Source organism: Acipenser ruthenus, chromosome 2, assembly GCF_902713425.1.
Source record: "Acipenser ruthenus chromosome 2, fAciRut3.2 maternal haplotype, whole genome shotgun sequence".
In the NCBI taxonomy this organism is placed as follows: domain Eukaryota; kingdom Metazoa; phylum Chordata; class Actinopteri; order Acipenseriformes; family Acipenseridae; genus Acipenser; species Acipenser ruthenus.
This window is the reverse complement of record NC_081190.1, coordinates 25198907-25224030: the sequence shown is the minus strand read 5'-3', so window position 1 is coordinate 25224030 and position 25124 is coordinate 25198907. Positions and strand designations below refer to the sequence as shown.

At 36.6% G+C, this 25124-nt stretch overlaps 1 protein-coding gene across 2 annotated transcripts in view; it reads left to right on the top strand.

Annotated features, from left to right (window-relative positions):
* Nucleotides 1-25124, top strand: part of LOC117427495 (peroxisomal multifunctional enzyme type 2) — a 54141-nt gene that overhangs the window by 4508 nt on the left and 24509 nt on the right. For both annotated transcript variants that reach the window (XM_058992595.1, XM_034903410.2), the window contains exons 5-16: nucleotides 1247-1268; nucleotides 2551-2597; nucleotides 3752-3836; nucleotides 4211-4398; nucleotides 8736-8827; nucleotides 9675-9699; nucleotides 10107-10235; nucleotides 14301-14407; nucleotides 15504-15740; nucleotides 16256-16307; nucleotides 18199-18270; nucleotides 19690-19793. In XM_058992595.1, the coding sequence (XP_058848578.1) occupies nucleotides 1247-1268; nucleotides 2551-2597; nucleotides 3752-3836; nucleotides 4211-4398; nucleotides 8736-8827; nucleotides 9675-9699; nucleotides 10107-10235; nucleotides 14301-14407; nucleotides 15504-15740; nucleotides 16256-16307; nucleotides 18199-18270; nucleotides 19690-19793 (1160 nt within the window). The remainder of the gene's footprint in view (nucleotides 1-1246; nucleotides 1269-2550; nucleotides 2598-3751; nucleotides 3837-4210; nucleotides 4399-8735; nucleotides 8828-9674; nucleotides 9700-10106; nucleotides 10236-14300; nucleotides 14408-15503; nucleotides 15741-16255; nucleotides 16308-18198; nucleotides 18271-19689; nucleotides 19794-25124) is intronic.

The window sequence follows — 25124 nt, the reverse complement described above, 5'->3', positions numbered from 1 at the left end:
GGAGTGGAAACTACACAGTGTGGGTGACTGTTTTATGATAAGTGGGAGTTTATTCCAATGAAGGGGAGCAAGAAGGGAAAAGGAACAGAAACTGGATTGGGCACAGGACGAGGGTAGGACAGAGAGGGACAATAGGGATTGAGAGCGTAAGGGACATGGAGGGACATGGAGGAACATAGTAGGTGATCAGTGCAGCCAGATAAGGTGGGGCAAGACCATAGAGAGATTTGTACACAAGGGTAAGGAATTTGAACAGGCAACGATAATAGACGGAGCCAGTGTAGCTGGAGGAGGAGAGGGGAGGTATGGAAGGAGCGGGGGAGGTTGAATATGATACGGGCAGAGGCGTTTTGAATTTGTTGTAATGGTGTAAAAGCGTAGGAAGGGAGGCCAAGGAGAAGGTAGAGTAGTCGAGGCGGGTGAAAATGAGAGAGTGCACCAGGAGTTTAGTAGCAGAAAAGGAAATGGAGAGGTGTATTTTGCTGATGTTTTTGTGGAAACGGCAGGTGATTTTGGTGGTGAAATAGTGAGAGAGATCACTAGCAGTGAGGGATGGAGATTGGGATGAGGGAGGGGGCCAGAGTAGCTTATTGAGGGTTGAGAAGAGCTGTCGGGGATGGGGGGCCGGAGCAGTGATGAGGGTTAGGAAGTAATAGTGTTTGGCTAGTTCCAGAGCAGAGAGGAAATTGAAGAGGAGGGCGTGGTAGGCTTGGAAGTTCAAAGGGGAGGGGGAGGGCTTCCAGAGTCGCTTAGCCTGACACAAGGAACGTCGGTCCGTTTTAAGGGAAGGGGTTACCCATGGTTGAGGAGGCCTAAGTGAAGGCGAATAAGGACGTGGGGGTGCTAGGGAGTTGAGGGAAGAGGATAGCGCAGTAGATAGGGTGGCAGAGGTTAAGTCCAGGTGAAGGGAGGATAAATCAGAGATGGGGAGAAGCAACGAAGGAGAGGGAGATCAGGGTGATAATTACTTTATTCTTATCCCCTTAAGCCTTGATCTTGATCGATGGTTCTTTTTTTCTCATTTGTCCTTTATGAATATTATCAGACAGCTAGCAATGCCCAGTCAGGGTAATATCACATTTTCTGTAATATTAGGAAGCCAAAAGTTGCTTTGAATTAATTAAGGTATTTTGATAAATGTGTTTAATTTATTTCTACATACAATAGGCCTTAGAAAGTTGTGCATAGCTTTAGAGGGCATTTAAATTGTTTTCTAAATTGCTTTTGTAAATGTTTTGTTTTTCAGATATTGTAATTAACAATGCAGGGTAAGTCAGCGTTTGTGGCATACCTGATGGGGAAGTTGCTTACATTTCAAATGGAAACATTAAAAGTCCAAAAAATGTAAAGATTCTTTCTGTTCTGTGGAGTCGAGTTCCAGTAATATCAGTACAATTGAATGGATGTTCATGATTTGTAATTCGCTGTGGCAGTCTTATCTTGCCTTCACACCAGAGTTCTTAAAACGTTGTGTTGCTAAGCCATTTGCCTCTGGGATGGTCTTTCTTTTGGAACATTGACCAAACTCCCAGCGTTGCATCCTTCAAACAACTTGCAGTATTTACAATCCAGTAAATTAAATTGGGTGGTGTATGTCTTGTCTTCAAAGTTGCCTTCATTTTTAATGTCTTATTTTCATTGCCCCCACGAAGGTAGGGGTGACACAAGTTAGCAGTTGTTTATTTAGTTAGTTTGTTGTGTGTGAATCTACTCTTTTGTGTGGGACAATGAAAGTTGATAAGGTTTTTTTTGTTTGTTTGTTTGTTTTGTTTTTTGAGAGCACCTGTTTGTATTTAAATTGAAGAGAGTCACAATCTAGGTCACAGCAGTGCTTCTCTGAAGTTATCCCAGTAGGATCTGTGCATGTTAATCCTGCCATATAAATTGAACGTGTAGGAGATAAACACAGAGAAAAGCTATTTTCCCCTTGGAAGATAAACTAGTCTGTCAAGTAAGTGAATATGACAGGGTGACATACTGTATTAGTGCCTATTCCAGTGACCCAATGTAAGGCGGCGACATCTTGTAGTATGAATAATTACTCAAATAGTACAGCGGGTAAACTTGTCGGTTCAGTGCGTAGGGAAATATACCCTGAGAGGCATTCACAGCGTGATTTGATTAGAGCTCTGATAAATAGTCTGCTACATGTGCAGAAAATGAAGCTTCATAAAAATAAAAAAAATGTTATTGTATAGTCATTTTTTCTCTGTTTAAATAATGCTGACAAGCATGACTTCTCTGTTATTTGGGCATTATATGCACATGTTTTCTAAAAAGCCTGAAAAATAGAAATTGGTTACTTTTTTTTATGTTTTTGCTGTCTAGCAAGGAAATTATGAAGCAGGCAAACTAGTTTTTGCTTTTCAAAGACTCATAATCCCACAACATAAAGAAGTGAAAATATGCATGAATGTTAATTTCTCTTGATCTTGCAAAAAAAAAAAAAAAAAAAGAATTCTGATAATAAATATAATTAAATCATGTGAATCCTAAAAGACGAGTATGTAATTGGATTTTTTATTTTAATAATCTTTCCATCTTATGTAGGATTCTGCGAGACCGTTCTTTTGCTAGAACAAGTGACTTAGATTGGGGTAAGTGTTTTCATTTTTTATTTTTATTTCATATTTCCATGGGATAGGCAACAACTAAAAATATTAAATTAGTTGCTATTAATTATTTTCTTTGATTGCAGTTGCACAGAAATAAAGCAACTTACAATATTAAAGTCTAATATCTGATTACTATAACACCTAGTATTGGGATTAAATGTATTCAATATTTTTATATATATATATATATATATATATATATATATATATATAATTACTACTGTATATGCATCACTTTAATATGCATAATAGTTTTAGTTGAACAGTAATCCACAGCTCCACGTGTATTACTGCTTTTAACCCTTTCGTAACATTGATGAATTGATGCATCGTCTTTTTTTGGAGAATGATATATACATAGTGAAAAATCAGGCATCCCCCCAGCCTTATAATACAGTGTCTGTATTTGTTGTACAGAAATCCAAATAAAGTGCTTGGAGGCTGAAGTTGATCTTCCAAAACAAACCATGTGCTTTATTATTTACAGTAAAAAAAAACAAAAACAAAAAAAAACACCCCAAAGGGTATCAAAAGAAAAACCTAACTCCACTCCAGAGTAGTAAGTAAACACCATGTTCCCTGACTGGATTATCCAACAAAACAAAAATAAACAGAAAACACACACACTGATCGATACTGGTTGCAGTTTCCAAGTGACCAATGTTGTTCTAATTTACACAGGTTATCTGCCAGCTTGTACTCATACAGGGCTACTTTTCCAAAGAAATAATTCTTAATAATTCTTCTTTTCCACAATTATATTATTATTATTATTATTATTATTATTATTATTAATAATAATAATAATAATAATAATAATAATAATAATAATAATAATAATAATAATAATAAAATGTTCTCCTTTCACCCAGTCGACACACATGTCTCCAAACCATCTCCTGTTTGCCAACAGCAAGCACAACCAAAGAACCCCTTTCAATATGTTCCTTGATTACCAGATTGGAGCCAGTTTAACTTCATCTACAATGAGCTAATTAACCCTGTGAGAGACACGTTCAAGTGCTTCCTTTTTTAAGTTATCTGGGAACATTGCCCTCTTCATTCTTAAACTGACATATGTGTTTTCTAACACATTTCCACGCATCTTATTACATTATGTTTTCTTCCGATTTTAGATTTAATTCACAGAGTACATCTGAGAGGATCTTTCATGGTGACACGAGCTGCATGGAATCATATGAAAAGCCAGAGGTTTGGAAGGTAATATTGTGGATTATTGGTGTACTATTTTAAAACTTTAAATACCTCAGAGTTGTCCGTGGGGAACAATTTAATCTAGTATACAGGGAAACCTTAGATTCCAGTCTAAGCAGACAGATTAAATCATGTTTAGTGGAGGGATTATAAATACAAAGAAGTAAAAGCTTTGTTCATTTTTAGGACATGTCAGCTTGACTTGTGCAGGTAATTGCAATAGCTTTATTTAGCCTAAGGACAGCCCAGTTATTTTGCACCACTATTTACTCCTAAAAATTGTTTAAAAAAAAAAAAAAAAAATGGCATGAGCAGGTTAACTAAATGTACATTCGGTATTCATTGAAGATACTGAACCTTTTTTTTTTTTTTTCTTTAAGAATTATTATGACATCATCTGCTGCCGGGATATATGGCAACTTTGGTCAAGCAAACTACAGTGCAGCAAAATTAGGGCTTTTAGGCCTTTCTAACACATTGGCCATTGAAGGAAACAAGTACAACATCCACTGCAACACTATCGCACCGACTGCAGGATCCAGACTGACACAGACTGTCATGCCCCCAGGTTGGTACAAGGAGAATTTCATGTCTCACTATATTGCACTATTGCAGTTTGACAGTAAGTATAAATGTGTGCCCTCAAATGTGGTGATGTTTAAATTTCCAAAATAAAACATTCCCAAAACATTTTAAAATGTGTTATTTTTTATGCATTTCCCTTAGTATTTTATGATTTTTGAAGTCATTCTGGGTAGTTCTTGGTTCTGTAGCTCCATTATTTAATTGTATATTTTTTAGAGCTTGCTTTGAGCTTGGCTGAAGGTCCTAAGTTCCAGAGTTGAATGGTCATGTAGTCAGGTGATTTGAATGTCCATTGGTAATGGGTAAGAAAAAGTAATAAGCACTTCATTGTGAATAAAATAAGAAATAATTTAAACATGAAGTAGGTTAATGTAGCTGTCAGTTTTAATGTTATCCTAAAGTATTTCTCAATCTGCCATTCCCACTCTAAACCTTCTACTTGTGTCAAACTGTGAATATGAAATAATGTCTCAATATAATAAGGATGTCCATGTCTTCATTACATTCTAATCAGGTGTCAAATAAAATGCAGTTAGATGGGATTACATGGGGATTTTCCATGCTTTTGACATGAAATGTTGTGCTAAATTTCAATTTAACAAGCCCTTTTTCACAGAAAAACCAGTTTAGAAGTAGCTACCCTGACATATTATCTTTTGTAAATATTATAAAATCCCATTTCTAGGATTTACTGTAGTTTAGTTTCAAACCATCATTTCTGTATTTATTATGCATTTCATGGGCTTACATAACAAATATACAGTACATCTTATCATATAAAAACATACCTTCACTTTACCAGTGAAAAGAGTTAATACAGTAAATATATAAAATCATTTACAGGTAATGTATTACATGCTCAGAATTTCTAAGTGACAGATTTGTATCCTTTCAGTCATTTTCTATTTAGCTGTGCTTGAGAATATCTTGCAAATGCTTCTACATAGTTCTGCTACTTCAGGGATGGAAATAAGACTCCCATTGCATAGCAGTTTGATCCTTTCCTGGTTTTAATATGAGTTTAATAAGACACACCTGAGCTTCTTTCCAATACACTGTGTCTACTCAAGCTTATAGTAAAACGTGGAATGGGTGAAACCGATATGCAATAGGAGTCTTACTTCCATCCCTGTACTGCTAGTATTTTATTTTTATTTTCATTTAGGAACCTTTCTATAGTTCTATGGTTCAGTATTTCGAGCCAGCTGTATTTTCCTGGTTTATGAGTTTACATAACAACATATCCAGGTTTTATCAGCTAGCCACCTTAACAAATATGACTTCTGTGTAATTTTAGATAGTTTTGTATGAGATCTCCAGCTTTACAGTAGTGTGATTTTTACCATCTCGCACCAGAGTTTAACTCTGAGCTTTGCCTATAGGGAATCCTAAATTACTACCAAAAAGCAACCAATTCGGTTTAGGTTCTAGTTTATGAGATTTAAACAATGTCTTCTGGTTGTATTCTGGATATTCAAGACTCAACTATTCTGTTTATAATCAAGGTTTGAAAGCCACCAGAGAACTTGTGTGAACAGTAGCTGTGATCTTCTCTGCGTTTGTACTAACCTTTTCCTGAATTCTGGAAATGATTTATTGTTTATTTACATAACATATAGAAAGGGAATAGAGACAAACATGCAGTTCTGGGATTGGATATGGTCTGGTCTGGTCTGTATCTATCTTCAGTCATGCAAAGTAATATAATTCATGCTCCATATCTCACAGAGATATGGAGGTAATTGTCACAAAAGTAAACTAAGTGAAGTACAGGGATTATGGTAAACCTTTTACCTTTAAACTCCTCATGATCTCAGAATAGCAGGACTATCATCACAAGTGTAGGTAATGTAGGAGTAGTTAAGTCGATAGGATTAAAATGTTGTACAACATTTGCTTCCTATTGCATTTGTAGTAAATCAGTGAAAAGAAAGCAGTCAAAAATAGGCCTCTCTAGGAGTGGAAATAATTAAATTCAGTATTTGTTTTGTATGTAGTTAAAAGAAAAAATCTAGACTTCTGTTGTCACAACAATACATTTTTTGGTTTAATTATGGCTGATTTGTAGTTGATAAAGGGGGGTTTAGTAGGGCTTGCAATTATTAATCGAGTCATTTGCCATCAAGCCTAATGGAGTACTGCACTGAGAGATTGGTCACCTATTGACACTAGCCAAGTAGCAATCTGTGTGTTGAGCAATTTTTCTATGGGCATTTTTAATGATATATTATTATTTATTTCTTAGCAGATGCCCTTATCCAGGGCGACTTACAATTGTTACAAGATATCACATTATTTTTACACACAATTACCCATTTATACAGTTGGGTTTTTACTGGAGGAATCTAGGTAAAGTACCTTGCTCGAGGGTACAGCAGCAGTGTCCCCCACCTGGGATTGAACCCACAACCCTCCAGTCAAGAGTCCAGAGCCCTAACCACTACTCCACACTGCTGCCCCTTATATATACTACCACTTGCTCTAGTAAGTGAATTGAAGAAAGTCATTTATTGACATTTTAAAATATATTTAAAATCATTCGAATACACTTTCCAGTTAACTAAATTGTATTGCTTTTAAAATGCAGATAAGTCTCCTAATAAAACAATAAAAGAAACGATCTTAATCTGTATCCAATCCCAGTTAAATGGGCTCATATCGGGTTTAAACCATTATTTATATCTCTGCATTTATATAGTATAAAGATGTGTAATCTAAAAGTCTTTTGAGCATAAAGTATTATGTCAAAAGTAAATCTTGGTCTTGAGACCGTTACTTTACAAACCATTAGATCTGAATAGATCTTCTCCTTAGATGAATGCCAGTGAAAGTGCATTTGCTGTACCTGGTCATGTGTTCCTGCAACAGAACTCAATCACTCGGTTCTGGAAACCATTTAAGCTTAAGAATAGCATATTTCTTCACCTGTGCAAATGTAATGTATTCAAATTGAGCATGATCTGGGATAGCTTTTCAGTAAACAGGATTGAGTAACTTGTAAAAAAGAAAGTGCTATGCATCCTTTTGAGCAATCATATAATGAAGATAATTGATGTACATTAAGACTTTCCTTTACTATGCCATTTTCTGATGCTTTTGTGAACACCAGGAAATGACTGCTCATTAACTAAATGTACTGTAGTTTGTGAAATGTGTAATATCCATTAGTTTTAATGCATAACATTTGTCTTTTTTTTTTTACAGAATGTTGTCATACTGTACACACAATGTTCTGTTGTACTCTTGGTTGGAGTAATTGTTACTGATTTATAGTTTTTTGTAATTCTAATGGTAATTACAGTTGTGAAATCGCCCAAAAACATCATTGTAATATTTAATTGTAATTGAAATTAAAGACATCTGTAATCTTTTAATTACAGAAACATGTGTTCAATTACTGACAATTCATACCCACCTTCTCAGGTCCCACAAAAGGTACACAGAATAGGCAGCAAAAGCGCATTGCATTGTGAATGATTTTATTCACAGTAATAGGATTGCACTCCTGCATGTGGGGGTAAACGGAGGGTGTACAGATAAATATTTACCTGCATTCCAGTCTGATTTACACATTACTTGGTTTGACAGTTAATACAGAAATATTGGTGCTATATGTCAACTTGACTAAAGTGCAGTTAAAAGAAGAAAAAAAATGTCCCAAAGGAAAACTGTACTGTATTTTAAAAGCTAGTGCAAAATCTGTGCTCCAAAAACTAAAATTCAAAAATATACCTGAGGATTACAGTATTTACCCATGAAGAGTAAGTATTGTTAAGGAGCTTTTACTATGAGTACATGAACTGCTCTTCAGTTCTTGTTGCCAGCATTAGTCATACTGTGTGTAATGTAGGCTAGACCAGGCTTTGATAAAATATTATAATGTAAATTGAAGAATGTCAGTTTTTGGTTAGTTTGCTAAAGAAACCAAGACTCCCTTTTTCAGATGTTTTTCTCAGTGCAGTTTGTTTGCCAAGCGAACTTGGTTGTCCATACAACGGCCAAACCAAGCTGTAAGGAAATAGGCGCAAACTGTGTGCAAACAAGGGAACGACCTCTTCTCATTCCCAAACTTTTCTTACATTCATACAGTGATATAAAAGGTGAAACATGGAAAATACAGCTTTTTTCAAGTAGTCTTTAAGACAAAGACATTTCTTTTGTTTTACTCAAATGTTATGATTTTAGTGTTCAAGTTATGGTTTATGTTTTTCTGTTACTGTACTTCTTTAGGTCTTCAAGTGTCTGAAATTGTACATGTTGATGATGATATACTATAGAACGGTTGTATTGTAAAATATTTGTATGTCTTTTATATCCTAGATCTGTTGGAGTCCCTTAAAGCAGAGTACGTAGCTCCTCTTGTTCTGTGGTTGTGCCATGAGAGCTGTGAGGAAAATGGTAGCCTGTTTGAGGTAAAAACAAAACAATTCAGCGAATACAATTCCAGTAGATTTTTGGTTTGGCATTAATTAGCTCCATTTATTAACATCACTCGGAGTGCTTAGTATTCCACATCACAAAACCGCCATAGACCAAACAGCTGTGCAGGTATATTTAAAAAAAAAAAAGAAAAAGCTCAAACATGGGCATAGAAACAGAAAAAGCCCCCCCCCCCCCCCCCCCCCCCCCCCAATAACTGCAAAAAAAGGTATATTTATTAATTAGTGTAGACTACAGTAGGCTTCTTAATTACCTGTTCAGAATTTGTATTAATTTATTTGCACTAAATTAACAACTGTGAAACCAATTTTAATAAATACATAATTAAATAATAATAAAAACTGGCAGGGTACGTACATGATACAAAATTAAGGAACTAGACCATTATCTTCAAAGCCTAAACTTCAGAAAATATATATTCTCCTTTTTTGCCTCCAGAGTATAAAAGAAGAGTTTATCTAAACCACCTAGTGTGTTCAAAATTGCACTCGTATCTGAAATCTAAAAACAGCTTTCTTTATACTGTGCTGTGTGATCTTTATACCGCCTTGGCTACAAAGAGAGTCAAGAACTGAACTACTTTTTTGGCTTTTTCTGTTTACAAAGAAGTGCACGTAGTTCAGGGAAAAATGCAAATTGCAAGTGCTTTGATATGTGGGGGGGTACGTAGCACTTTGAATCATGCATGATATTAGACAGCAGGGATTTACTGTTCCTAACACTGAGCTGGTGTTGTGTAAAACAAAAATAATGCAATTTCTTCAGTGTCATTTAAATGAAAACTGCTTTATATATATTTTTTCTCCTCTGTCTCAATAGGCGGGTGCAGGCTGGATTGGTAAATGTAAGTACTTTATTAAAAAAAATTACTGTATCTTGCTGAATTATAGCTAAACAATGTAGAAAACATTTAAAAAACAATTAAATAATATTTTACTGGGACAAGGTCTGTCGTTCCATACGTAAGAGTGTCATACATACATACATGTGGTGGATGTTGGTCACGGTGCTCTAGGTTTTATGGTAATGACAGGCAAAGGAACATGCTTGCCACGCCATGGCTGTAAATAAATAAAAATAGCGCTAACAATACCACATTTCACGTTATTTTAGTTTTCTATGAGCACAACAGTGTTTTCCTCATTAAGCACAGGTGCATTGTATTTTGTGGTTCTGTGAAAAACATTGGTTTCTGAATCTCTGGTTTCTGTGATCTCAGTGAACATTTCCCGTTCTCTGTCTTGTTATTAGTGCGCTGGGAGAGAACACAGGGTGCCATTGTGAGGCACAAGAACCAGGAAATGACTCCTGAGGCAGTGCGAGATAATTGGGAGACAGTCTGTGATTTCAGAAATGCAAACAAACCCCAAAATATCCAAGGTAAATAAAAACAACTTTGTACTGTTTTCCATTTGAATTGTCTGTCATTTCGTTTTCCTTCCTGATGTTGGTACCACTATACGTCCATCGAGTAACCACCTCTGCCAACCTTTAACATGCCTGTCCTGGGCTTATCATTTATCTGGCTTTGTAATATATTTTGCCAAGCTGCTGCTTGTTTTCAGAATTGCAAAGACGTATTTTTCATTTCATTTGAAGTTGTTTTTTTTGTTTCTGTTTTGTTAACACTGAGATGTTAACAATGAAAAGAACAATTCCAGGAACGCTGTATGTTTAGGAACCCAGCTACTTGCTCTTGTACAACTGTTTTAATCACTTGCCATATCAATGATCTAGATTCTACACATATGCCCCAAAGAAGAAAAAAAAAACTAAACATTTCAGTTTTAAATAGAAGTTGTGAAATAAACTTTGTAAAATGGACTGTGTTTTTGTTTACTACTTTTTGTATGGATATCTGCAGTTGTGCTTGCATTTTAATTGTATTCTTGGGATTTTAGGGTATATTCATTATTAACAAAATTACATGTTTTTACTTGGGTTCTGTTTGATTTCCTACATTTTTCAACTTTTAATAACAAATCAATACGTTTTAAACAAAAATATTGGAATCAGGCAACCCAATATTTTTCTTCATAAATTATTACATTTGTACAGCATCTGTGCATATATGGAAAATACATTGATAATAATAATAATAATAATAATAATAATAATAATAATAATAATAATAATAATAATACATTTTATTTATATAGTGCTTTTCATTTAAAAATCACAAAGCAGCATAAAAACAGACTTTTCAATAGACAAACAGTAAGAACAACAAATCATTTACAGTAAGTTTTAAGATTAGATTTAAAAACATCAACTGAGTCACAATTTTTCAAATAGCCCGGCAGAGCGTTCCATAGGCGTGGGGCTAAAGAGCAGAAAGCCTGATCACCCACAGTGCGCAGACGAGTCCTAGGCACAGACACAAGAACATTGTTACCAGATCTCAATTTTCGTTTTGGTATGTGGTACTGAAGGAGATCCCTAAGATAGGCAGGACTTTGAGAATGTAAGGATTTATAAGTTAGTAACAAAACCTTAAGATCAATCCTATATTTGACTGGCAGCCACTGGAGAGAAGCAAGGACAGGAGATACATGCTCATGTTTCTTGGTCTTCCTGAGAATACAGGCAGCACTATTTTGAACATATTGTAACCTGTTGATAACCTTAGAGGAGGTACCTGCAAAAAGAGCTGTATAAATATAGATAAAAATTAAATTACACTATACACCTACTAGTGTATAAATAGTAAGTATAACATCATTATTAACCATATTTTGATATAGTTGGGGGATTTCAAAAGCAAAAGAAAGAAAAAATACACATTCTGTCCTCCCTCTTGGCAGATGCTAGTAAAAAGAAAATACAATTTTTACAGCGACCAAAGTAATATTTGTTTTATTTTAATAACATGAGAATATTATTGAAGACTGCAATGCCATTTCTTTTCTTTGAGACATGTGCCGCCTTCTAACATAAGTAATTTCAATTCCTTGAGTGCCACATTCATAATTGTCTCTGCCCCTCATGCATTGCCATCCTTCTTATTCTCATATTCACCTCATTAACTCATACTGGATATACCAGCAGTGATCCAGATTAGTCAGTGAAGGTACTACCTCACTAGCCAGATTCCGGGATCTATCTAATTTACAATCTTCTGAAACGGGGTTAGTGCACTTCCACACTTCCATTATGTGTGGGAGTTCTGCTTTTTGGAGCAATGCTTAATTAAAGTGTACTCTGACTGATTAAAGACGAGCCCTGGATTTAATAAAACATGTTTACATTTCTCCCTAGAGTTTTACAAATGCAGATGTTTTAAAAGGAGAAGCATATTGTTAATTGAATGTGTAAAAAGTGTATAATATTGATTTGTTTTCAAGTGGGTGCTTATAGGCATGGAAGTTTAACAAAACAGCTTACCTTTGTTTAATATTCTCATTACTTTGATTAATTTGTTTCTGCGTTTATATGCAGTTTTAACAATAAAATCCTTTTAAGCATCTCTCCTAAAAGACTGTAAAAAAGATATCCCCGTAAAGCATGGCTGTGCGATGTTGCTTCCTCTGATGCAATGTTTTGCAGACCAGAAGCAGAGCTCTGGTGGTCTCGTGCAAATTGACTCTATAGCGATCAGTTGGGCGTGCACAAAACTGAGGTACCATAGAGGTTATTAACCATCCTTTCAGTCCCGTACAGTTTAGGCCTTGTGCAACTAGCTGTTATTTAAATACTAAATCTGTATATTATTTTACTGTACTTTGGTTTGGGATGTGCAAATAATTAATTTGACGGTGAGGCCTACCAGAGCTGCTTGAATAAAAGTTAATGTTTAGAAACTTGCCTGTGTGGTACTTTAATATAAGATGACATCACTATCTGCAGGATGCTTGCTCTCAACACGAATACCATGCTTCTATTTCAGTTATTAAGACTTGCATGTAAAACGTTAAGAGGATTCATGAACACAATCACTGTATTTAATGCGGTCAGCAAGATCCCAGATTAGGACACTATGCACAGTCATGCTTTATGGGGATATTTTGTTTACATTTATTTAGTAGAGATTTTTTTTTTAAAAAAAGGAAACTAACCAAAATAAATTGTTCAAAAGTAATGTGAGTATTAAAAACAACAACGGTAGCCTGGAGATCGCAGGTTCGAATTCAGGCTATGTCACAGCCGACCGTGACCGGGAGTTCCTAGGGGGCGGCGCACAATTGGCTGAGCGCTGCCCGGGTAGAGAGGGCTTAGGTCGGCAGGGGAATCCACGGCTCACCGCGCATCAGCGACTCCTGTGACCGATAGGGCGCCTGTGGTTCTGCAGTGGAGCCGCCAGATCTGTGTTGTCCTCCGGCACTATAGGTCTGGTGGCATTGCTGTGGACCTGCAGTGCGAAAAATGACGGCTTGGCAGGAGCACATTTCGGAGGACGCGTGTTCCAGCTGCCGTTTCCCGAGTCGGCGGGGGGGTTGCGAGCGGTGAGCTGAGGATACAGATAATAATTGGGCATACTAAATTGGGGAGAAAACCGGGGTAAAAAAATTGGCGATGACTAAATTTATTAAAAAAAAAATAATAATAAAAAAATAAACAACAACGGTAAGCTCCCTTTTATAATTTTTTTAAACTAATAAAAAAACCTAAATACATTTGCTAGTCTTTTAAAGGAGCTGTGTGACAGTACCTCAATTATAGATGATAGTTCGACCTAAAATTACTTTTCAGACAAAGTGGAGTTTATCTTCAGATTACTAGGAGCAGAAGAACATTGGTTTTGGTGACATGACATTTGTACTTTCTCCAAGGAAGACCTTCTTTTGAAGATTTTACTTTGCATTCATTGTTTAGAGAACATACAGGTGATCCAGATTTCTGGCAATTTGCTTTTGACATCACTTGATAGGTTTTTCTCGGATATGATGTGAAAAAATACAGCTTGTTCTGGCAAGGTATGACTGTTCAGTTTAGTCACCAAGAAAGGACTGAAATAAATGTGACCATTCCTGTGTAGCATGTTTTCTTTTCAGAAGGTATTCTTGACTCACTGCAGATCTTACTAAAAAAAATCTACAGACTAAACTTCACTAGCCACCAAATGAACAAAAGGTGACCAGGCTTAGTAATCACTTGAGGGCACTGTGTTTCTCAACAAGCTGTTATTCGCAGGAAATGGTTCACCAAAATGATTTAAAGCATGAAAAAAGTAATTGTGTTTTTGTGGGAATACATATCAATTAAAAATGTATGACTTGTCTTACTATAATTCAAATTAAAATGTGCTTTATTTTACTTACTTACGTCTTATAAAATAATTCAATCAAATAAACTGTTCCGGTCTCTCTTATTTAAAGTAAGAAAACTATTTGGAAAAAGTAGAGCAACTGTGTTATTCAAGGAGTCACTTTTACTGGAGAACATTAGCAGCTGGTAGGGAGTGTGACAGGTCCTCAAACTATTTGTTGCTTCTTTTCCCTTTTGAAGAGTCAATAACTACTCTGGTTGATGTGCTTTCGAGAGTCGACACTGAAAACCTTTCAGCTAATCCTACTAGCGCCATGGCATCCACCAGCACCACAGGCATTGATCCAGTAAGTGCTATATTAAAAAAATAAAATCGCAGAAAAATGAATTACAAAAAAAGGGTCAAATTAGGGTTCTTTCTTTCAAGCAAGTTGAAACGCACTCTGAACATAACAAATTATTACATGAAGACTATGTACATTACTTTGAAAGATGTGTCATGCAAGTGTTGATAAAGGAATGTAAAAAACCTTTGATTAGCAATCCAATATTGTATAATTTCTAAATTCCGCCCCACACAATAATGAGAATTGCCTACCCATTTCTATTTCAGGCTTATCCAAGAAATATCGAGGCTGTCTATTTTTCCCTGATGGCAGTGCATTCAGTGTAGGTGCAGTTCATGAACATTTAGTTTAAGTACCAGGGAAATAAAGAGGTGGTGATTCTGAGCGGTGTCACTGACGCTCACGCGGCTAATTTTTACATTTTTAATTTTTAAAAGTCCTTTTTGTACTTTTGGCTAACCATTTAATTTTCTCTACTTCGCCTTAGCAGAAAATAAATCTTATTATGCAGGTGTAATGCACACTAAAAATCAACCCCGGAACACCAATCCAATTCCAAGACATTAATTTAGCAACAGTCCCATGGTACCTGTGGGTAGCAAGATTGTTTTTGTTCTAATAATGTACAAGTAGGACATAAAAACATTATTGAGTGCTTTTGCCCTTTTTTTTATTTAGCACTTCTGCAGATGGAGTGGGAGAAATATTTTTCTCCTTAATTAGTACTACGGCTTTGAGCAGGGGGAATGTATAACATTAATGCACATACAATAACATAATGACACAATCACCATTGATGTTTTCAGTGCAAACTTTATAGAGAATTGAGTGCTAACGTTGCAGACGATGCTGTTATCAACCATCAGTTCCCTGACACTACACAGGTCCCTAGAAACACATAATGCTGCGGCAAATACACTATACTGGTGTGTGTTACTATTTTTTATATGATAATCTATCTGTATCTTGCTAATAGGGTACTTATCCTCAAAATACATTTCCTTGTTTAGAGAGCGAAGTCATTTCAAACCCAGTTGCCAGGCAATTGCAAAGTTATTTGTCGTTAAAATGAAATGCATGTTTTCTGATTCCACAGGCCCAGGCAGTCGGTCAGAAATTGCCTGAGATGGTCTTTACCTATTCACAAACTCAGTGTATTCTGTATGCCCTTGGAGTTGGCATGTCAACCAAAGACCCAGATCACATGAAGTTTCTTTTTGAAGGGCATGAAGAATTTAGCTGCTTGCCTACTTTTGGAGTCATTCCATCCCAGGCCTCCATGATGGATGGTGGGCTAGCTGCTGTCCCTGGATTCAATTTTGATTTTACCAAGGTAAGTGTGAACTCATTCTCATGGGCAGTATTTTTTTTGTTTGTGCACACATGGAAGAATAACATTAATAAGGTGTAGGGTCACCGTGGCCAGCCAGGTCAGCAATGATTTGATGTGACAATTCAGCAAGATATTTATAACTTGATTTGGATGGATTCAGTCCCATTTCTTAACTGAGTGTCTTCTGTCATCCCTCTATCAAAGGTGATCAGATGTCGTCTGGCCATCATGAAACTCACTTACAATAGAAAGATGCAGATTTACACACTGCAAAATACATGTCGCTGTTGCTATTTCACAAAATAAAATTAATTAATCATGTGAGGGACAGCCTTTTGTGCTCCTGTCAAACCCCTTTAGCTTTATATAACAAGGTATTGACAGATGCTTTGAAATGTAAAAATGTATTTTACCAAAGGAAGAAAGTGTGAAGGGAGGAAACTTGATTTGGGTATGCTTGAAAGACATTTTATATCTGTCAAGCATTTGTAATGTGTTTTTTTTTCTCCCTATAGCTTTTGCATGGGGAGCAATACCTGGAGCTGTATAAGCCGTTACCAACTTCAGGTATAAAGCACAAGATATGGATATGGAAAATTCAACTGTCCAATTTTATAACGCTAGTAACAAGTTACAATAATATTTTAACAAACAAGTTAACGGAATGACTAAGGAGATTTGATTTTCCATTTACAAAAATGGTGTAAAAATATTGATAAATCAAGCCAAGGTTAGAAACTAACAAAATGGTGGTACTACTCCTAAGGACCAGTACCTTTTGAAACTTGCTAGTCCTCATGTGAAGTTCCTGGGTCGGAATCAACAACAGCTGCTGGGGTCCTTAAAATATTAGGCTTAAATTTTATCCTAAAAAATAAACTTAAGAATTTAGATTTTTTTGTATTTGTATTAAAAAAAAAAAACAGATACAATAAACACTAATGCTCATTCCCAGATACATGGATTGGGTTTCTGCTTCTGCCTTTGCCACATTCTGAACCCCAATAAAGTCTGTGTGAACAACACCGCTGGCAGCATACTTCACATAGCATATCACTGCCTCAGTAATGGAACTATCTGTAGAACCTTCCAAGATAGCCGACACATATTTAGCAGTTGCGATTCTGGTTAACTGGGCTGGACGCTGGGTCCTCGCAATAGCGTGTACACACTCCTGTGCCTGTTTAGAATTTCTATAGGTTTTCCCCACATTTAATCCTTTTGCCTCCTCCAGGTCACACCTCCATTCAAAATCAGAATATGGTCATGCATGCTTTGCAAGGGTGTGAGCGGTTCTAAAAAGCACTTTTATCTTTAAAATCACAGAGGTGTTTATGGGGTGTAGTAATTGTTACACTTTTGGTGTGCCTTGTTTGGCAGTCTTTGCCTTCATCAGTTTCACAAAGTATAATGATTACTTGATTTTTCATGGGCTTTAAAATCGACTCTGTCTTAAAGCTAGACGACCCCGTCACAAATGTGCCACTCTGGCTTTTGTCATACTGGACACACACCTTGTAGTACGTCTTATTTTCTGAAGACGTAGACTTCCTGCAGCCAGTCAAATCGTGAAAGCCAAATTTTTTTGGGGGTGTCGCAACCCAGTATAAAAATCCATATTTTTGTAAAAGTACTTTACAATTACTTCAAAGATGCAATATGTTAATAATTGTGTTCATCGCCGTGGTTTAAATGTAAACTTTTGGTATTATAAACAAAGCCATTTCCTCCCATTACGTTTCTTTGAAACGGATTATATGAAATTGTTGTTCTGATATTTTATGCTAAATCTTGTAAGAAGACATAGTTAAGCAATCATCCCTAAAATCTATATAGTTTTAAATACTTAATATTTTACACTGATTTTAAAGACCGACCAACCAAATAAGCGTCTTGTGTTCAAGCAATTGGGCTTTTTCAAAAAAGAAATACATAATCTAAAAATGAAATGTAAATTGTGAAAATGGCCGTTTTTATACTGTTTTGGTGTCTAAAAAGTCAATTTTGTTCATACCGAATGTTCACATTTAAACCATGCCGATGAATAGTGTAAGTAGTCACATGGACAAAATTTAATGAAACGCAGACGCATAATGCAAAATTTGGCATGACAAGGGGCGAGGAAAGTACATTTCAGTTCTGAGTGACAGTTTTGTAAGCATTATGAATGTTTGTTCACCACCGCTACACCCTGTTAGAAAATTGACTTTTCCTGCATTTTTTAAAGGCAAGCCTGTGAACGTGAGACTGTATCTGTATTTTTTTTTAGGCACTCGCCCACAGGACTACTGAGACACCAGACATCTAGTCCTCATCAGGTTTAATTCGCCTCGGGCAAACGGGCGAGTGTTAGTTTCTAACCCTGAATCAAGCTCAATGTTTTTTTTTTTTTTTAATGCTATGTCCAGAAATTCTCTGAATAATTTGAATTTCAAAGTGTTTCCCATGTTTATCACAGGCAAACTGACATCACAAGCTACGATTGCAGATGTGCTTGATAAGGGCTCTGGAGCTGTCATACTCTTAGATGGTAAGCTTTTCCAGTAGGTGGGATATTGTCTACATATTAAACCATGGCTTACTTTTTTCAGTAGGTTTTTGATTTCATGAAATCTTTATTTCCTGCAAGTCCCGTTATTTCAGATCCCTAGAGTGTCTACAGTTGCCAGACCACTGCAGATTTATCGCGCAGCTCTGATTCTGTGGTCCCTATTTATCCAAAGGCTTTGTACTCCTGGAAGCAATTTACACAATTTAGTTGTGAAAGGGAAAACACAGCAGTGGTTATTACTAACTTGTAAGAAGCAACCTTAGGTGAACTTAAGAGTCTTTTAAATCATGTTCAGAAAAAATATATATTATTTTATTGGGAAAACAATGGATATTTAGGATGTGATAACTGGAAAAGTTTCTCAGTCTTTCAGAGGGCCGTGTAAAAACTAATGACTCAAAAAGCGGATTTAAGTTTGCTTTCTGTTCTGAGGCATTCACAAATAGCAAATACACTACTACTGTGATAATAATCTCTTTGTAGTGCAAGCAAAATGTGTTTAGTATAGATTAACAAAAGGAATGAATTGGTTTTAAGGTTTATATCTACATTTGTTTTTGACCCTGAGTCACAGAAATCTTCCTATCAATTTTAGTTATGAAACTAGTTCCATTTAAATTTGTCACACAGGAGTACCATTTGATTCAAATTAAATGACTGGAAACACTCTGAACTCCTGTTTGGATATATAGGTTCAAGAATACATTTGCATGTACAATACATTTACAAATGAATCTGAAACATCTTTGAAGGCTAGTCTGAATTAATATAAGTGATGTAGGCGGTGTGTGGTAAGCCCTGAATCTATTAGCTGTATTTGATGAGTCTTTTCTCTGAAAGAAGAATCTACTATAAAGTTTAATAAAATATCCTTTTTGTGGTTCAGCATATTGAGGTTTTTTTTTTCGTCCTCTATTTCGCATACCAATTATCTTTCTTGAAACAATGCAAAAAGATACAGCAAAAGTAAAGTCATGTGTTTCTTGTAAACACACCAACACTATACCTGAACAAATGACATATCCGATTTTGCATACAGTAATGTTGGGTATACAACATCAACACTGTGCACAAAAGCACGTTCTGTGTATAATGTGCTTGACAGCACAGTCTTGGGTTACATCCCTTGTATAATACACACCTATTGTATACCCTCTCAAAAACATCCTGGATAGTAGGATAGTATTGCCTACAGTAAGTATATTGTGCATCTCTTACAAAATGTGCCACCTGTATATTATACACATAGATTCTACCAAAACTACTCGGTGTCCCCCCCCCCCTCCCCCCCCCCCCCCCCAAAAAAAAAGTATAGTACAGTATTTGTTTATTTATGTTTTTTATGTTGTGTAACAACATCCTTAGAAATCAGGGATATATATATATTTTTTTTTTCAGTACACACATACGATGAGAAGGACCTGCTGTGCTACAATCAGTTCTCCTTGTTTATAGTGGGAGCTGGAGGATTTGGAGGAAAGAGGACATCAGAAAAAGCAAAGGTAAAGCATCTGAACTGGGTGGGGGTTTCCTGTCTTTGTCTTTGTAATTTTGATCATTAATAGGAACGTGTGACTCATTTAACCGGACACTGATTCTAAGACATTCTAGCTTCAAATGTATATATATATTTTTTTTTGCTGAGCAGGTGTAATCATTAACCAAAGTCAATTGCTGTACATCACACCTGGAAACATTCATGCATCACCTTAAAGGTAGTAGATCTTATCATTCCTGCACTGACTGACAGATTTGATGTTGCCATCTTCATCTGTGATGTTGCTGCTGATGGTGATCCTAAAGTAATGTATTGTTGGTCTTTTAAAATGAGATTTGTTGTATTCCCTGAATACTTGATTTGTGACTCATAGCAAGAACTTGGGGAAAGTCCTTAATGCAAAAAAAAAAAATCGATTTAAGCCAAACTTGATTTTAAACATGCTGGCACACATGTCAAATTTCGGTGTGTTGGCTTCCATCATTAAATTAACTGCGATCATCAACAACAACCCATCTTTATTTAACTCTCTGGTTCACTTCCAGCAGGCTTGATGAACATATTATTTACACACAGTGATTGACAAGTTGGGGCCAGGCTGCTGAGTACAGTACATACAAATAAAATATTATTTTCAGATTTCTCAATGTAGTAAATAAATCAATGCATGAACATCACTTTGCAGACTGCTGCATTTTTTGCAAGCAGCCTGCATATTTGTAAGCCACTGTTTCTGGTACCTTTGTGTGCTTTCTTACGGATTATATAAATATGTAATTGTTGTTTAGTCTGAAAATCTTTTTTTTTTTTTTAAATAAATTGTGAATTTACTTTTTACGGTGACACAGCAGATGACATTTAAGTGGTTAAATACATACCTGCTCTTGCTTATGTATTGACAGTGGCATTATTTACTTGCTGCAGCACACTTTTATAAATGAGCGAATCAAGCTGGATGACAGAACGTGTTTCGGAGATGCTGCCTCATGGCACAGGCTATATTAGCAGATGCAGCCATTGACAGGCATTCTGTCACTTTCCCAATTTCAGCCCCCTGCTGTGTGAGTCATACCAGGGTTACATGCTGTATTCATTCACTCAGTAAAACATTAATCCCTCCTGAATGAGCAGAGGCTACATTACAGCAGTCCTATTTCCCTCAAGGTGTCACATCGTCCTGTGTGACTAATTAGTATTCCTCTGCTCTCGAGGTATGTTTTCATCATATTTTTTCCCTCCTTTTATGAATGCAGACTGTTTTTCATAATTAGGAGCTGTGTGTACTGTGAGATTGAAAGAAGATGAAGGGAGGGGGGCAAGGAGAAGGTGCAAACTTCCGCTAAACATAGCGAGGCGAAACATTTTTCTAGGCTGGGGGAGTCTGGAAAGCTATGCAAGGCCAAGGCAACCTCATTTTTGCTGTCAATCTGTGGCTCAGGTTACTGTTTTTGTGCTTTGTAAACACAAAATTTTGGCAGGTAATTCACCATACAAATATTCAATATATACCGAGCATTTGAATCATCTCTTTTGGGTGGGGTAAAAGGTTTATTTTGAAATTACAAAAACGGCTTATTATCAAAGTGTATTTTTGATCATCAATGTTCATTTACAGTACTATTAGACCAATGCAATGAGTGATGACACCAGCAGGGCTGCCATCAATGGTACAGTATGCTGTAATCATATCTTCATAGTGGCATTTTTATATTGGAGGTTTGTACATCTTAAGCAGTAAAACCTAAACATTTTTAGAAAGCCCTAGTTATACAGCTTGTGTACCATAGCTGGTGGTATAATAAAGTGGAGGGTGCAGTACACTGGATTCTGAATTGCAACTTTAAAAAAAAGCACAGCAAATATTAAATTAAATATTAAAAATTATCAAAAAACTAATTATAATAGTATAGAAATATCAGAACTATCAAAAAGCAGGTACCAAATAGCTTAGTTCTAAAAAGTCTGCATTTTTGATGACACAACATCAGATAGATTAAAATATTCCTAATTTAAACAGGGTAAAAAAAAAAGCATGTAGTTCTCATTTTTCGTTTTCCGCTTTCATTACATCTTGACATCCTTCTTGTCACCACTGAAACTTGCGGGACGGTAAATGTTAACGGAGATAGCCAGTTGAATTCGCCTAATCCCCAGCAACCAATCAGTGAACCGCTCGTACGCTTGTCTTCGCCACAGAGACAGAAGACAGTTGAGAAGAGTTTGTGTTTTTCCAGTAACATCTCATAAAAATAGCTGGAATTTTATGAAAATAGCCATGGATTCTTCCCGGCTCCTGGCTTCTATAAACATCCCTGCTTTAGGATGAAGTGTGGTCCAGTGGTTGTAACCAGAAGGTCACTGGTTCAAATCTCACTTCTACCACTGATGGTCACCGGTTGAAATCCCACCTCTGCCACTGACTCACTGTGTGACCCTGAGCAAGTCACAGTTCACAGCCTACCTCTGTAAAGCGCTTTGTGATGGTGGTACACTATGAAAGGCGTGATCTAAAAATAAAGATATTATCATATTTTATTATTATGCAGTTGTATGACAAAATTGAAAAGAAAGATGCAGCTTCAGAGGCTGTATAACTTGGCGGTTAGAACTAAAGACTGGAGAGCTAGATACCCATTGCAGTTTAACTGAGGAGCAATACAATATGTGCCTTTGATCAATTCGTTAACCCGGTGTTTGCTTGTTGGATTACCTTAACTAAGGTAATATTAGGTAGACCAAGATAGTCGGGGTCATTGAAACCAGCTGTGTGTGTGTAATCAAACAGGATTCTACTTTAATATTATATTATCCCTTCCCAGGGATATAGTTGAGGCGGTCGTATGTCTGTCAGACATTTTTTGCATATATGGGGGTGTCTGTCTGTCTGTACATTTATCCATGCATATGTATTCTTCTTTGATTACTAATGTATTTTTTTTTACCCATATAAATTATGACCTTCATAGCTCCAAGACATACTTGCTCAAGGAAAAATGGTATCTTCTGCAATGATGAGTCAAGGCCCTCTGGTCAGTGACTCAATCTGTGCTAAGTCATACATTAATTCTGAAATATTTAGAGGCTGTATCTGAATATTTAATATTGGAAATGTAGTTAATTACAGGTTGACTTTAATGTCTGTCTGTCCCCTGTGGAAAAAGCAATGGCATATACAGTAGTAGAGACACTTAAACACATTTTGATATAAAATAAACTCGCTGCCCAATGGGGATGAAACCCGGTGTTGACATGCATTAGATAAAATTCTTGAAAATATCAGATTCAAAGGATCTGTGTGTGTGTATGTATGTGTGTGTCTATATATATATATATATATATATATATATATATATATATATATATATATATATATATATATATAGACAATCACACACATATATAATATACAGTGCCTTGCAAAAGTATTCAGACCCCTGACCAATTTTCTCATATTACTGAATTACAAATTACAAATGGTACATTGAAATTTCGTTCTGTTTGATATTTTATTTTAAAACATTGAAACTCAAAATCAATTATTGTAAGGTGACATTGGTTTTATGTTGGGAAATATTTTTAAGAAAAATAAAAAATTGAAATATCTTGCTTGCATAAGTATTCAACCCTCACACATTAATATTTGGTAGGGCCACCTTTCGCTGCAATAACAGCTTTAAGTCTTTTGGGGTAAGTATGTACCAGCTTTGCACACAGTGTCGGAGTGATTTTGGCCCATTCTTCTTGGCAGATTTGCTCCAGGTTGTTCAGGTTGGTTGGACGACGCTTGTGGACCGCAATTTTCAAATAGTACCACAGATTCTCAATGGGATTGAGATCAGGACTTTGACTGGGCCACTGTAGGACATTCACCTTTTTGTTCTTGAGCCACTCCAATGTTGCTTTGGCTTTGTGCATGGGATCATTGTCCTGCTGAAAGGTGAATTTCCTCACGAGCTTCAGTTTTTTAGCAGACTGAAGCAGGTTCTCTTGCAGTATTTCCCTGTATTTTGCTCCATCCATTCTGCCTTCAATTTTAACAAGATGCCCAGTCCCTGCTGATGAGAAGCATCCCCACAGCATGATGCTGCCACCACCATACTTCACTGTAGGGATGGTGTGTCTTGAGGCATGGGCAGTGTTAGGTTTGCGCCACACATAGCGCTTTGAGTTTTGGCCAAAAAGCTCTATCTTGGTCTCATCTGACCACAAAACCTTTTCCCACATCGCAGCTGGGTCACTCTCATGCTTTCTGGCAAACTCCAGACGTGCTTTCAGATGGTACTTTCTGAGTAACAGCTTCTTTCTTGCCACCCTCCCATACAGGCCAGTGTTATGCAGAGCTCTTGATATGGTTGACTGGTGCACCATTACTCCACTCCCAGCCACTGAACTCTGTAGCTCCTTCAAAGTGATTGTTGGCCTCTCTGTGGCTTCTCTCACAAGTCTCCTTCTTGTTTGAGCGCTGAGTTTTGAGGGACGGCCTTTTCTTGGCAGTGCCTGGGTGGTGTGATGCAGCTTCCACTTCCTGATTATTGATCCAACTGTGCTCACTGGGATATCCAAACACTTGGATATTATTTTGTGCCCTTTCCCTAATTTATGCATTTGTATTACTTTATCTCTAACTTCTGTAGAATGCTCTTTGGTCTTCATTTTCCATCAGATTCACAGCCTGACCAATGATCCTTCAACAGTGGGGTTTTTATCCAGAAAATGTGACAGCAACTTTAATGGTTCACAGGTGGAGGCCAATGGTAAGGTAATTGTGTCCTCGTTAGGGCAATTTGTTTCATCGGTGTAAACTGGGAGCTTCCACAGCACAGGGGTTGAATACTTATGCAAGCAAGATATTTCAGTTTTTGATTTTTCTTAAAAATATTTCCCAACATAAAACCAATGTCACCTTACAATAATTGATTTTGAGTTTCAGTGTTTTAAAATAAAATATCAAACAGAACGAAATTTCAATGTACCATTTGTAATTCAGTAATATGAGAAAATTGGTCAGGGGTCTGAATACTTTTGCAAGACATAGGGGTCTGAATACTTTTTCTCCTCACAGCAGCGAGTCCTCACACAGCACAGACATTATGAGTGCGTGTTAGCGTCCTCCGATCTCGCAAGCCTAAAGCCAGAATCGCTTTTACACAGAGCAGTCCAGAGCCGAGGTGGACGGGCTACCGATCCAGGAAAACGGAGAGCAGCCCTGCCTCTTATCCACTCTGAATGTGCTCGGTGTCTGGCCAGTAGGGTTTGCTGTTGCGCGATGAGGAGGAGCAATCCCTGCCGGTTTCCCATCCCCCACACAGGGAGCGAGAGAGCCAAAGTGACGCCC